Below are 15218 nucleotides of genomic sequence, written 5' to 3' on the forward strand. Positions count from 1 at the left end.
ATGATAGGAGATTTTCACTTTGTCCCACATTGTTTTATGCATTCTATGTCTTTACATATTTTTCTTCCACTACTTATAAACTCCATAATATCAGGAAGGCAGTTCACTGCAAGAAGCCCATAACCTGGAGTGAGGGGTGGAAAATCAAACAAACATAAACCATAGCTTTGGAATCAGGCAGCCCTCCCTATACTTGATTTTGTTACCTCTTTGCTGAACAATCTGAAGCACATAACTTATCTCTAATATTCAGTTCTAATCCATAAAGCAAGTTTAATAACACATGCTTTTCATATTTATAATAAGGATTAAATGAAATTATATTCATGCATTTCCTAGTACAATGCTAGATGAATGGCATTTCATTATAGTGAGCAATCAACGAATAGTTATTGAATATGATGTATTCATTTTCCATTTCATTTTCTCATTTATTTTCTCATACAGAAAGAATGAATATAGATATTGGTATAGGTATTATGATTACACACATATCCACATATATGTAATTGCTTTTTCTAGGATGCTCCATTTTGGGAATAACCAATTGCTCCAATTTATTTCATCAAAATCCTTTAATTTATGGTTTTTGAAAACTATTTGCAAGATTGGCAAATTAGCTTATGCATATAAAATCTCCTTGAAATATATTAATTGGAGGAAAGAGACAGATGCAGAAACAGATGAACTAGACTGATAAAGACAAAGATTTCCAGAAATGTGTTAAAGAAGTCAGTAGTCCTCATTTTTTTCTAGAAATGACTAAATTAAATAAGATAGTTCCTTAGTTCATAGCAAAGGAAAGAACTAAATAATGTATCAAAGGCTTAAAAAATAAGTAGAGTAACAGAAAACTAATGTGAATTATTATTAAAGTTCTTAGGGTTGCAAACATTTGTAAGTTTTCTTAGTTGATCTGAAGCATGATGGTGTTGGTGAAAAAAAGGTATATAATTTTCTAGACAAGTATCTTGGTCCATTTTCTGTGGTTATAACTGAATATGATAGACTGAGTATTATATAAAGAATAAAGACTGTTTTTTAAATTTATTTAATTATTTATTTTAATTAGGTATATATGACAGCAGAATGCATTTTGATTCATTGTACAAAATTGCAGCACAACTTTTCATTTCCCTGGTTGTACACAGTGTAGCGTCACACCATATGTGCAGTCATACATTCACCTAGGGTAATGATGTCCTTCTCATTCCACCATCTTTCCTGCCCCCATTTTCCCTCCCTCCTCCCTCCTCTTTGCCCAATCACAGTTTCTCCATTTTCCCCATGCCCCACCCCACCCCATTACGGTTTAGCATCCATTTATCAGAGAGAACATATAGCCTTTGGTTTGGGGGGGATTGAATTACTTTGCTAAGCATAATATACAATAAAGGTTTATTTAGTTCATAGAATCAGAGGCTGGAAAGTCTAAGAGTATGGCTTTGGTATCTGTCCAGCATCTGGTGAGGACCTTCTTGCTGGGCCGTGGCAGGTAGGAGACTATCACAGAGGGAGACAGAAAAAGCTTGCTAACTAATTGCATCATGATCACCCCATTCTCATGACCTCATATAATGCTAATTACTTCCAAAAGCTGCACCTCCAAACACCATTAGCATAAAACTTTGGGGATTAAGATTCCAATACATGATATTTGGAGGACACATTCAAACCATAATGTCCAGAGTTTCTAAGGCCTGGCACCATTGACTTTTCAAGTTAGATCATTCTTTGCATGATGGTTGCAGGCTATCCTCTGTGTTCATGAATGTTTAACAGACCAAATGTCCACTATATACCAGTAGCACCATGCATTACAAGTTGTCATGCACAAAAGAAAATGTCTCAAGATATTCCAAATGTCTCCTACAGGGCACAATCACCCTCTGTTAAGAACCACTGAGCTGGACAGTTAGCTGAAGAGTCTTTGTCTCTGAATAGACTTGACCCAAAGGTGATTAAAATAAATTGAAATATTTTTCACCACATAAATCGGATGCATGGATGTTTTTATATAGGCAGATGGCATCATCCCTTGTGTCTAATTTCCTTTTTAGATTATATCTCATGTTGCAGCAAAAGGCACAGTCATCATTTTTGTTGACTGTATCAGAATGTAATAACATTTATCACCAAATCAGTGAACTCTTTAGAGAGAGCAAGTCTGAAATTATTTAATATAACTTCTTCTTTTTAACAAAAATCTTACAGTGATACTTCGGGAAAAATAATTTAAGATTATCTGTAAGATGCAACCAGACTCCTAGTTCCTCTAATGTCATTCTTGCCTAAAAACTAGCTAATGTAATTTATCCTAAGAAATTCATTTTTATTTCATTCATCAATTTGCTGATCTTGTTTAGTAATTCGAAACTCAACCTCTATAATCATGCAAAACAGAATTATACTCAACAGAACAAATTATTTTTATAAGACAGTGTTTGCTTTTGTGTATAATTTTGTGTTATGTTTTTTGTTGAAGAATTTACATACAGAAAAAGAATAAGACATTGTTTTTCTGAAGATAGTATCACTGATGTCTTCTAAAATACTGTAACATATGTATATATTCCTCCTAGGACAAATTCATCCTGAATATTAAATCAAGATGCCATCTTTAACTGGAAACTTTGAAATTTATTCTTCTACCTTAGACTTCTCCCATAAGCTGCATATTCAAATACCCAACGGCTTCCTTTTTCACTTTTGTTTGGATACAAATAGGCACTTCAAAATTAACAAAACTTTGAATCTTCCCCCAGAAGCCTGAGCTTCTGGCAATCTTACCTATTTTAGCAAATGATTATTACATCCTTCCAATTATGTGCCCTCATTCTTTTAAAGTCTATGCAGAATCCATCTCCTTATCACCACTAAAACTCTTAACTCCTTGGTCCAAGCCAGCCTACCATCATCTCTCCCTGGAATTGTTCTCATGGCTTTCTTTGTGATCCCTTTGATTCTTTCCCTGTCACCCAATAGGCTTTTCACAATATCAAATCAAAACAGTGCTCTTCAAATATAAAGTTGTCCCCTGTATCACTCAGAGTAAAATCTAAAGTCCTAACTTTGACCAACAAGACCACGCCCACTCTCCCTCTTCTCCATTCTCCACTTTATCTGCCAACTTCTCTTCTCTCATTTGCTCATTCCAGTCTGGCCACATTTGACTCTTTGCCTTAAATATCCCAAATATAGTCTGGCTCAGCACTTCGGATTTATTGCTCTTCTGCCTGATATGCTGTTTCATCCCACAAACTCACTTCTTCCCCATGCTATTTCCTCCCTTTATAGAAACTTTTGCTCAAGTATCCTCTTATCACTTGAAACTTTCCTGACTGCCCTATGTACAAAAGGGCAAATCTCATACCTGAACTATGCCTTCCCTCACTTGCAATTTTTTGTATTATTTCTGTATATAGTGTACATATTTATTTATTGTCTTTTTTGATTCTTAATGCGAGTTTCTTTTTTTTGGGGGGGGGGAGTACCAGGGATTAAACACAGGGTTCAACCATAAGCAACACCTCCCAGCCCTATTTTGTACGTTATTTAGAGACAGAGTCTCACTGAGTTGTTTAGTGCCTTGCCATTGCTGAGGCTGGCTTTGAACTCATGATCCTCCTGCCTTAGGCTCCTGAGCCACTGGGATTATAGGTGTGCACTACCATGTCCAGTGGGAGTTTCTTAATTGTAGAGAGTTTCATTATTATCTTTCTTATTCAACACTATATTCCTAGTATCTGGAAAAGACCCTGACCATAATGTGTTCCATCAACATTGTTGAGCAAATACGGTGGACACATGAGTTAAAAAATTAGAGCAGTTCCCGATCTTGTCTTAAAGAAATAGGAACTCAAAGTATCATTTGAAAGAAGTTAGGTTAGGATGAGGATGAACTTGTTGAAGAAGAGGATCAAGGCTTGATGACTTTACAGTATAGGCAACTAAAAGGTGAAATTACGTTTTCCAGATGGAGGAGATGAGAGTATGGATCAGATCAATAATGTATAGTTGTCTGAAACCACATACTACTTTTAAGGAGTGAACAATTATTGTGACCAGAGCCTCAGATAATTGGAAAGACCAGCAGAAGATGGGAAGAGACAGTAGTCTGGAGATGACTGAGCAGTAAAGCAATTTTCTCAAATTCTCAAATTCATAATGTTTAAATTATAAAATTCATGATCTTCAATAATTGCACCAAACTTTTCCCAACTGCTAGTTTGTCTACATCAGTGGGCTTAACTGTTAAAAAAAAAATGTCTAATAGCAAGCTGATTAAAAATGTGCAATCTTGTTCTTACAAATAATATTCCTGACTCTATCTAAAACTCTATAAAAATGAAGGCAATATACTCTATGCAATGTATCCTTAAAGATGAGGTTTATGGATTTTGGAGAATTCAAGTGAAATTGGAGGAAAAATACAAAGCGTTGCTTGCCAGAGGCATGTTTTCTTTTCATTTTCTTTCATCAGACTATTTCTGAGGCACTGTGTTGTAAAGACATAGTTCCATGATGAATTTACTTTTGAATTTCCTGTCTGGTCACCTGTCTGTCCTTTAGTCAATCAACTCTTAGAATGGGTGTCTTGTGAATTTAGTCCCTGGCACATACACAGAGCTTTCAATAAAATGTGTTGCTCTGTTTGGAACTGGCATGAGGACCTTAGCTATACATACATATAACTACAAACTTCTTGGTCTTTATTAATTGCTTATTGTGTTCAAGATACTGGACTAAGTTCTATCAAGAATGAAATAAGAGAAAAGAGAGAATTGGATACACTATTTCCACGCAAGGGATTTTGGTTCTAAAGCATCTATGATGAGGTCAATCCATTAATGTGTCCTGTTTTAGATGAATGACCCCAAATTCCTTCTTTTAAAAACATGATACCATCTGAAATTTGAAAAAAAAAATGTATTGATCAGGAATAATTTTTCAGCAATCTAGCTTATTATGAAAAGATAAAGTTTTCATGAAGCACTCTTCTGATTGAGCTCTTTTTAAACCTGTTAATATCAGTTTTAAATAAAGGAAAACAGACTTCAAGCCCAGAATCTCATGATCAGCATCAGGAGGCTCACTAATCAATAAAAGGAGAAGGACTTATCAAAACACATACAGCATGACTTCTAAGATTCATGAATGCCTGATCAGGAGAGCTTTGCTCAAAGAAGTTATGATTTAACATGAAAAATAGATGATAGAAAAGTCAACAAGCAATAGGTGTGCATAAGAAGGGAAAGCATTCCTAAGTAGAATTCATAAGAGGTATTCATAAGAAGGGAAAGATATACTCAATCCTGAAAGATGAGTAGGATTTTCATAGACACTTTTTGGAAGAGAGAAATAGTCATTGCTGGGATGGCATGTTTATATAATAATATAAATAATACAAAATAACAACAACACAAATAATAATAGTTTCTGCTTCCATCATTTATTGAACCTAATGATGGTCTTGATGTGGCATTAGGTGGTTTAGCTTTATTGTCTTATTAAATTCTTATAATGATCCTGTAAGGTACAGGAGAGAAGTTAAAGAGATGAAGAGACTTAACTCCAGTGGGAATGGAGTTCCCCTACGTGTAATGGGCTGGTTGAGAAATAAAAACTAAGAGAAATAAAATGGTAAAAAAAAAAAAAAAACCACAGAACACAGAAAGTAATTGCAAAAGCACAGGCAAGCTGAAAGGATGGATGGAGCTTCTAGACAAAATGGAGCCCACACCTGCTCTATTTATATGGGGAAATATGAGAGAGATTCTACAGAATGTTCTTCTCCAAAAAAAGGCTTAAGGTGGGCTGTTCAGTGGTTACGCCCATCTCCATAACTACTATGAGGAACCTTCCTGGCAGAGCGGAGAGAAAGGTCATGTGCATTGGGCAATCTGATGCTGTGGAAGAGCCATGGATAGTTCACAGTACCAGGCCTAATGCTCCTTGGCTTCAGGGCGAGAGAAGATCCTCAAGTATTTCACGGATGGCTTCCCGCACTTAACTGAACCTGCTTGTTTACAATTGATTTCCCCTGGGAACATAGATGTAAACTAGTTGATCTGGTTCTATATAACATTTGATTGAATACTGAACAGTTCTGTTCAAATGAAGGATTTGTTAATATGTCCAAACACACTCTGCTGTCATGTATATCCAAAAAGAACAATTTTTTTTTAAATGAAAGATTTGTTTTGAGCAGGCCTTGAATCCAAGTTTAAATAATTTGGTTCGTTTGTGCTTATCATCTTTTTCTATAGAAAATGGAGATATTCCAGAAATATCCTGTTAAAAAACAAAACCTTATTTATGAGTATTTCTTTGAGAGTTCTATGCAATAGACCAGGCGAATGAACCAAAGGCAGAATCCCAATCAAGAGTGCAATAGAAATGGATAGGACTGTGTTGGACCTAGGATCTCCTTAATCCTGAACATTTATGTTGGGAGGAAAATATCAGAAAGCAAAGTTGCAAAGACTTTTAAAATTCTAAGTTTAGAAATATATAGTTGTAAAATGTACACCTATTTTAATGGAGTAAGTAAAAACAGCTAATGACTTAATGTAATCCACTGTGCAGTGGGTAAATGAAAAGGAAAGCACAGACAAGTTAGAAAGAGCAGTACATCAGGTATAGAGATGACCTATTCCAGGAATTCCATCTGGGATCCAGGTGTAATCGAAAAAAAAAAAAAAAACAGACCTCCAAATAAAGAAGGGTAGAAAGAGAACTGCAGCCAACTGAGGACTAAGTAAGGTACAGACCTCTTTCAAGGGCAGCACTGAGATACTGAAGTGCAATAAGGAGCCAACTTCCAGGAGAAGCAGCCAAGACTGCTTCTAAAGCCCACTTTTCTGGACCTTGATAAGTGGTTGTTGATCTCCATTCCAAGAAAGGAGCTAGGCATTCTGCAGACCTGGAGACTCATCTCAGTATTTTGGGGTAAGAGTCAGGAAAGAAATGACAGACCTCTCCTAATTCCCTTGTTTGAAAAGGAGATGATTTCCTTATAAGTTTGAGTAACATTACCTACTTAGACCACAATTTTATGATAACCTGTCTCTGATCTTAAAAAAATCTTCCTAGAGTCCTAGACATGAGTCAAAACCCAAACGTTGGCTGCCTGGGCACTTATGAGTTCCTACTAGATCTAGAGTCCAGATTTCTTGCTGTTTTCTAATACAGTTTCTGTAATGTGGAATATTGGTGATTTATTAGTTTGTGCTTTTCGAGAGAGATAAATCAATTAAAATTAGTTAACTATGTTCCTGGGCTGAGAAGTGGTTCCACTCCCTTAGAAATATATTCTGGTAGTTTCCAGCCAGTTTCAATTTTCCTAAACTGAAATCTGTTATAAGATAAAATGTTTTCTATTAAATTTGATAAGTTTAAGTAAAACTACATGATATACTTCCATCAAAGGAAATGAGTATCTTTCTTCAAAGCAGGATCGATTTGCACCTGTGACAGATGATGTTTTTCAAATTTAGCTGCAATTCAACAATGGTATTTTGATGTCTTTGAAATAATTGACATAAAGAATGATTCTCTATTTTAAACTGTGTTTTATTTCAGTTTGGTACTACATAAATAGAAATATTCCGGAGGGCTCTTATTTCTTGCAGTTTTGCTTTTGTAAACTATTTTGCATCAAAAATTAAAAACTGCTTTTTTAACAAAAAAAATCAAAATTTAAAACAGAAAGCATTTTCTCATTTTTATATTGGAAAACATTTGTTCTTCCTTTTGAGACTAAATTGTATGATGCATAATAGATCACCTGTACTATTTCACATATTTTTAATTGACAAATCTTTATTTCAAGCAAATAGATTATATTTTCTTTGGGTTTTGGTTTTCAAAATTCCTGAAGACTTGACAATCAAGCTAAACACTAATTGCTTTGCTGGGTAATATCTTTGCTGAGATCATTATAAATCCACTAAATGAAAGCTCAGAGGCAGGTGTTGTTCTACAATAGTCATAACTTTAAAATCTTCCATCTCTGATTACTATAGACTCATGGTGAAATTGCCCATTGTTCTCAGAAAACCAAAATAAAGACAATGCAATTTAATATAAATATTTATATTAATAATGTTAATAAATAATTATTGTTGTTTATAAAAATGTAATTATCCTTTAAATATGAGATTGTCTTTTGCTTGATAAAATCATTATTATAGTTTGCAGTGAGTGGGTGTTACCATTTTTAACAATCTCACTTAGCCAAATGAGAAGTTGTCAATCTTATGTTAGCCCCCATTCTCTGTCTTTGAAGCCAGACAAAACACCGAAAATCTAGAATAGGAACTAATGCTATATATGTCAATGGGAACTTCTGTGGATTTTCTTTCCATCAAGCCCCAGGACTTAAAAACCTTATGCATAACCTATTCATTGCCTGATTTTTTAAAGAAAGAATAGGGAAAGAAGCAAATTAGAATTAAAGAGTTCTTTAGCATCTATGACATTTTTCTTAGAGGATTAATGTTCTATCTTGGTTTCAATCAATACCCAAAGAGCTGGATTTAAAATATCATTGATTGCAGAAATATATATTACAATGTAATGCCTCAAAGTAGTATTAGCATACCGGTGATAATTTAAACATTCCTTATGCCAAATCTACCTTGCAATACAGATTTTTCTCCTATACTCCGGAACTGATTTTGGCATTATTTAGTTATTTTATAAAATATTTCTAGATTCTGTTATCCCTTTGTATAACCTCAAAGTTTCAGGATCAATTACTTATGACACTGAGAATCCCCATTTATAAATGGCACTGTTTTCCACTATTCCAGGAGCTGATAAAATTGAAAAGTATCCTGTGTAACTTGACAGACTTGTGAAAATGTGGGGTGCCTTGAGTTGTGTTCTAATTGAACAGTGGCACGTTTGATGTTCTGTTGTTTTCTTTTCCTTCTCCCCCTTCTAGTGAAGTCAGACGAGCTACAGACAATCAAGAAAGAACTAACCCAGATCAAAACTAAAATTGACTCCTTGCTAGGGCGCCTGGAGAAGATTGAGAAGCAGCAGAAGGCAGAGGCAGGTAAGTGAAGAGAATCTGTGGCCACAGACAGGTTGATATTAAACCAGTGAAACCATCAATCACAGACACTACAGGCCCGGGGGAGACACTTGCTAAGTTTACTAAAAGTTTAATACAGATACACAAAGTCTTTAAGCTAAGAACTGCAACAATGGGATATGATTTCATTACTTTCAGAAAACAGGAACTAATTTCTCTAACATGTATATGAAAAGGAAAAGTATTTTGATAGCATGCTCAGAAATAATTGGATTATAATTGAAAGCTTATTTTTAATATCAAGTAAACTTTAAGACAACAAAAATCAATAATGCTATCAGACCAAAATAATTTTCATATTTCAATAAATTGACTGGAGCAAAATTAACAGGTTTCAAAAATCATTCTAAATCCCAACTCCTGCCATTGCTGCCACCCCATGAAACTTCAGTGCCAAATTTCAGGAACGTAGAGTACAACAGCATGCAGCTAACCACCCACAGGCCAAATTATTTGATGATGTCCTTTGCAACTTAAAGACCTATCTCCTTTGAATTATCAGATCTTACACTAGTACATTCTTATACAATTGTAATGCTCTTTTCATGTGGCTACAGATGTTTGAATAATCACAGACTGTGAAAACAGGAATAATAAAGAGCTAGTCCATGGTTTGATGATCTTGTTCTATAAGTCATTAGATATCTCAGAGGCCTCCTTAAAGATGAGGTGGGAGTTAAGAGGAGGTGATAAATTTATGCCTCCTCCAAGTCCAACCCTTATTCCAACCAGTACAACTCTACCTGTATTGCTTTTATATATTAAGATTCCATCATATATAAATAAAACAAAATTTACATTAAAAAAATATTCCATATAAGTCTTAATTTGCTGGAAGAGTTTTGCTCTATATGTGTAATAAGAATTGGAATGCATTCTGCTGTCATATACAACAAATTAGAATAATAAATAAATAAATAAAAATCAATAAACACACAATTCTAAAAGCCATTAATAAATCCCACCTCCACATCTCACAGAAGAGAAAACAAAGGCTCTGGAAGGTAAATTAACTTTTCTATAGTCACATGTCTAGTTAGTGATAGACCTGAGTCTAGTGACCAAATCCAGTGCCCTCCAATTTTTACCTTAATTTCACATTTTCCACTGGGGTTGGTCCCAGTATTTCTCAAAAGTGCATTAGTCAGGTAGCATCTAAATTATGAGAACTGACTGAGACCTCCAGCCCTTGAACTAGAGAAAACAAGAGTCAGCTGGTTTTTAACTCATCATGGGGGTGAGGATCAGAGCTCTCTTCTGGTGGTGAGCCTTACAGGGTTCAAGAATGAAAAAAAGCCAGAAGTCATGGTTATGGTATAGTGGATGCAAGAAATAAAAAGTTTAAATTCTCACCCATCACTTCCTGAATTTCAGTTTTCTCTTTTATAAAATGAGGAATAGTATGACCACCTTACATTGTGAGAAATGAATTAAGTAGCATATGTAAACTGTACAAAACAGTAACCAACCAGAGCTATAGGCTTAATAACTGGAGTTGTCAGGGATTAGTACCAATACACACAAATATAAGCAAATATTTACTACTCCAAGATGAGCATCCCTAATTTGAAAATCTGAATTCCAAAATTCAAAATGTTCTGAAATCTGAAACTTTTTAATCACTGTTTTATGCTAAAAAATTTTTGAAATTTTGGGCATTTCAGATTTCAGAATTTACAATTAGGGATTTTCAACCAGTAAAAATCTATACAAACATTCCAAAATCTAAAATAGTATGAAACTCTTCTGATCCCAACAATTTCAGATATTTTACCTGAACTTTCAAACAGCTCATTTTTACAAAAATACAAGCCATGTCTTGTAGCATGTAATAGATTCTCACTAATATTTGCTAAGTTAATATAGATGAGAAATGATAGATAAAATTGTTATAAAAATTTTTTTTAAATTGTTATCTATCTATCATTTCTATCTAAAAATTCCTACAATGAATATATTTTTATACTGAAAAAAATATACTGCCTACACTTCCTTAGTAAAGAAATTTAGATTTTGGAAAGTTTTTATATGCTTTTTGTGGCACTAATCAAGTGTTCCTGTAACCGAAATATCCTGTGTTGTTGCCTAAATCAATATTTCCCTTTGAGGAACTTGTGTGAAATTCATTATTATGTAAAACAACCCTTACAGCAAAAGACTTTGATAACCAATTTGCACTTCAGTTTAAAGGATTATGGAGAACTCATTTAAATATAAATCACCTCAAAGAGAAAATGTGATCCTTATTCTAACATATTATACTTTCCAGTTTCCTGTAATGAATAATACTTTCCACAGATTTTCTTAGAAGATCATCTATATATGTAACAGTAAAATTCAAACCTCAGTTTTTGCTTTATGAAAACTGTCATCTTACTTTGGCACATGTCTAAATTTTCCCAGTCAAGACAGTTGCTTTTAGAATGATAAGAGTTGGTCCTTTTATGTTTATGTCTTTCTTATTTTAACATGGTATGACAAAAATGAATGTATTTAAAATTTGTAACTTCATTCTCTTAGAAATTGTCTCTGGAATAGCATCTATATTTATGGAAATAGGATAATCATATTCTATATGCTTTATAGAAAGAAATCAGAGTTGAATAGAAAGGGTTAAAACTACATTATGGAAAATGGAGTGAAATGTGTCCAAATTCCCCCTATATACTTAAGGGAGCACTCATTTTAATAATTCATTGAGAATTAATTGGTAGCTAGTATTTACTCTTCATCATGTCTCTTCTGTACACATTTCATTTCCCAATATACTATTAGTCATTTGATAATGAAAGTTTCCAGCATAGATGTAGGAACAGGAGGGAAATGAAGGACCAGAAACAAGACACCACAGGAGATGGCAAATTCAAAGCCAGCCTCAGCAACTTAGTGAGGCCTTCATCAAGATCCTGTCTCAGAATAAAAGATAAAGGGAGGTAGAGATGTGTCTCAGTGGTTAAATGCCCCTGAATTCAATCCCCCAACGAAACAAACAAAAAAAGAAGAAGAAGACATGACAGGACGTGGAGCATGCCCTGAATTCAAGTTTCATAGTATCATATTTTTTTCCAATGACTTTGGGGCAGGTAGATAACAAGCAAATTTGAGAGCAATTGAAAACTGGGGGTGAGGTGAAAGTTTACACTGTTATGATAGAAATACCAAGCATTCTCACCTTCAGCTGTCAGATCACTGAGGCAGGTGCTGGAAGAGTCTTTAGTTGGGAACATGAGCGATCCAGGAGTTCCCAGAGAGGTAGTCAACAGGTCACATACAGAAAAAGTATCCTTCTATCTTACAAAACAGCAGTGTTTTAATACTCTACTGTAAATGTGAGAAAACAGAGATCACCAAATAGAAGAAACATAACAAATACTTTTAACCCACCCCCCCCCAAAAAAATGAGGAAACAAGTTGTACAGAATAAAACTTAAAAACATGAAAAAACATTGATTAATACTCTGAGAGAAATAAGAGAAGACAGACACTATATTCATGAAATAAGAACACAAAACTATAAAACTGAGGATTTAGAGGGCAGGTTAAAGAGCTTTTAGAAATTAGTATACTATAAACAAACAATTCAATACAGGGATTGAAATGCAAAATTGGAGAAACTGTTCCAGAAAATAAAATAATAAAATAGAGATGGACAATAGGAAGGAAAGAATATGACAATTACAGGATTAATATCAGAATAACAAGATTCCAGAAATAAAAGAGGAGAAGTACCATTAAAGAATTTTTCAGGAAAAAAAAGAAATATCAAAACTAAAGGAAATAGGGCTGGGGTTGTAGCTCAGTGGTAGAGTGCTTGCCTAGCATGTGTGAAACACTGGGTTCAATTCTTAACACCACATATAAATAAAATAAAGGTACACTGACAACTGAAAATATTTTAAAAAATGAAACTGAAGGAAATAGTTAACCAGATTAAAAAGATCCACCAGATACCTGAAAATAGATGTACATCCAAGCATGTAATTGTAATATTGCGGAACAGGGAGACAAAAAGATTCTATAAACATCCAGTGAAAATTAAAGGGGAGAGGAAGGAGAGAACAGTGTTCATATAAAGAAGTAGGAATTAGAAAGCCTTAGCATGGAGTCTTTCAACAGCCACACCAAAAGCTACAAGGCAATGAAAACATGATGTTTTACAGCGGAAAGTCCCTTTAGTTGGTGGTTCCTGGTTAGTTATGCTTTAGTTTTCCTTGGCTGTGTCCATTCTCTCTGAGTTGAGTTTCATTTACTTCCATAGGAACCAAAAGCATGGAAACTGTCTCAGTTAATTATTTTAATGCACCCTTTCTGTAAAAAGTACTGAGAAATGCACTTCACCAAAACAAGGAGGAAAACTAAGAAAGAGGGAAGCATGGCTTTTCTAAAGTAAGGAATCCAAGGGTGGGTGGTGAAGGGACTCATCAGAAGATAAAGAAGATTCCAGAAGAAAAGCTGTGCAAAAGACTTAGAAGGAAATGAGTCCAGATCAGTATTTCATGCAGGCTCTGGAAGACCTTTATAAGACAAGGACTTTGATTGAATAACTAGTGAGTAGGAGAGTAAATTGGTTGAGATGAAATTTACACACTGAGGGAGAGAGGGGTACATTTGCATAAATACATAAAGAAATAGTAGGGAACTTATTTTTTATTCCTAAGCAGTTTCTAATTCTAAATAAAGTAAATTATTGTTCAGGAAAGAAAAACTATTCATTTTATGATAACAACTTAGCTGTGCAAAGTATCTCCATAGTTCAAATTATGCAAAAACTGGAAACTGATCTAATCAGATTTACGTTATTACAATCTAGGGATATGAGAACTGAGTGGCAATTGTAGGGCCAATACCTGAATCCATAGTTTCCTAAAAGTAATGTCAACAGATAATGTATAAAGCTGGTCAAGAAGTAGCCAAGTCATTGAGCAATGTGAGGGCCTATTTTATTTTATTTTTTATTGATTTTTTAAATAAATTACAGCGGAATGCATTACAATTCTTATTACACGTATACAGCACAATTTTTCATATTTCTGGTTGTATATAAAGTATGTTGACACCAATTTGTCTTCATACATGTACTTTGGATAATGATGTCTATCACATTCCACCATCATTGCTAATCCGTGAGGGCCTATTTTAAAAGCATCAGCCAAGTGAGTAAAAAGTCTTTAAGGAGCTTGTATGGTGATCAGATAGGAAAAGCAGACTGCTATTTTCCATAACAATCCTAATAGACATATTTAACTACAAAAATCATATATTTTTAAAGAAGCTAAGTTTAAGGGAGAAAAAAAAATGGAGTCATCTTCAGCAACAGGATCAAAATTTATCCAAGGGCTTACTGGAGAGCTTCTTGTACCTATCCTTCATTTGTGAAAGCAATTTTGCTCAGGACACTTAATGAAAACAGCCAGGAAGATTTTATTGAAGACTTGCAAAAAAAAAAAAAAAGAGCTAGAATGCCACCCATAAAAGACAGGGGGACTTTCTAGTGTTAGAAGAGCTCATGGAAAATTATTGGAGGACAAAAAGGGAGTGGGATGGGGGTATTCCATGTGATAGGCAAATTGTGTTTGCTAATTGGCTCTTAACAAAGAGAGAATGAGGCCCTCTTTTTCTTGATGATTGTGTGTCAAAAAGATGGCTCCTTGAACTTAATGAAAATGTTTGTGGGTTGTTAAAAGATACACATCTCAAATGGACAGAAAAAGAACTTAAAATTTCAAGTGTTCTAAAGTAAATATTTTCTGAGAAAGCCTGTGACCAGCAAGAAACCTGTCTAAAGTTTAATCAAGTAGAGAGGAACATGAAAGTCATTTTGGTACTAACTCAATTACACTCTTTGAAATTGAACTCTTTCTCTTCACTTTCCCATTTAAATATACTCTTCGGTCTGCGTCCTGTCTCTGTCAGATTTGCTGTTACATAAATTCTATCAATCAAGTTGCCATCCTCAGCACCACCATCTATTCCAGCTGTAGCTTGTGTTTCCAAATCTTACCTGGGATATCTTTTTACTCTACCCCTTCTCTCTATTCCAAGGCTACTGCCAGTATATAAATGCTTCTCTTCTCTCACATGGTCTGTTAGACTCACATTATTTTTAATAGCTTTA

The 15218-nt window shown here is 34.4% G+C and overlaps 1 protein-coding gene across 10 annotated transcripts in view; it reads left to right on the forward strand.

The window, feature by feature from the left end:
• Positions 1 to 15218, forward strand: part of Ralyl (RALY RNA binding protein like) — a 441521-nt gene that overhangs the window by 383280 nt on the left and 43023 nt on the right. For all 10 annotated transcript variants that reach the window (XM_058583703.1, XM_046458643.2, XM_058583702.1 and 7 more), the window contains one exon: positions 8951 to 9064. In XM_058583703.1, coding sequence (XP_058439686.1) covers positions 8951 to 9064 — 114 coding nt within the window. The remainder of the gene's footprint in view (positions 1 to 8950; positions 9065 to 15218) is intronic.

Source organism: Marmota monax, unplaced genomic scaffold (assembly GCF_021218885.2).
Source record: "Marmota monax isolate L192 unplaced genomic scaffold, Marmota_monax_Labrador192_F-V1.1 WCK01_AAM20220418_F8-fsc00147, whole genome shotgun sequence".
Classification (NCBI taxonomy): Eukaryota; Metazoa; Chordata; class Mammalia; order Rodentia; family Sciuridae; genus Marmota; species Marmota monax.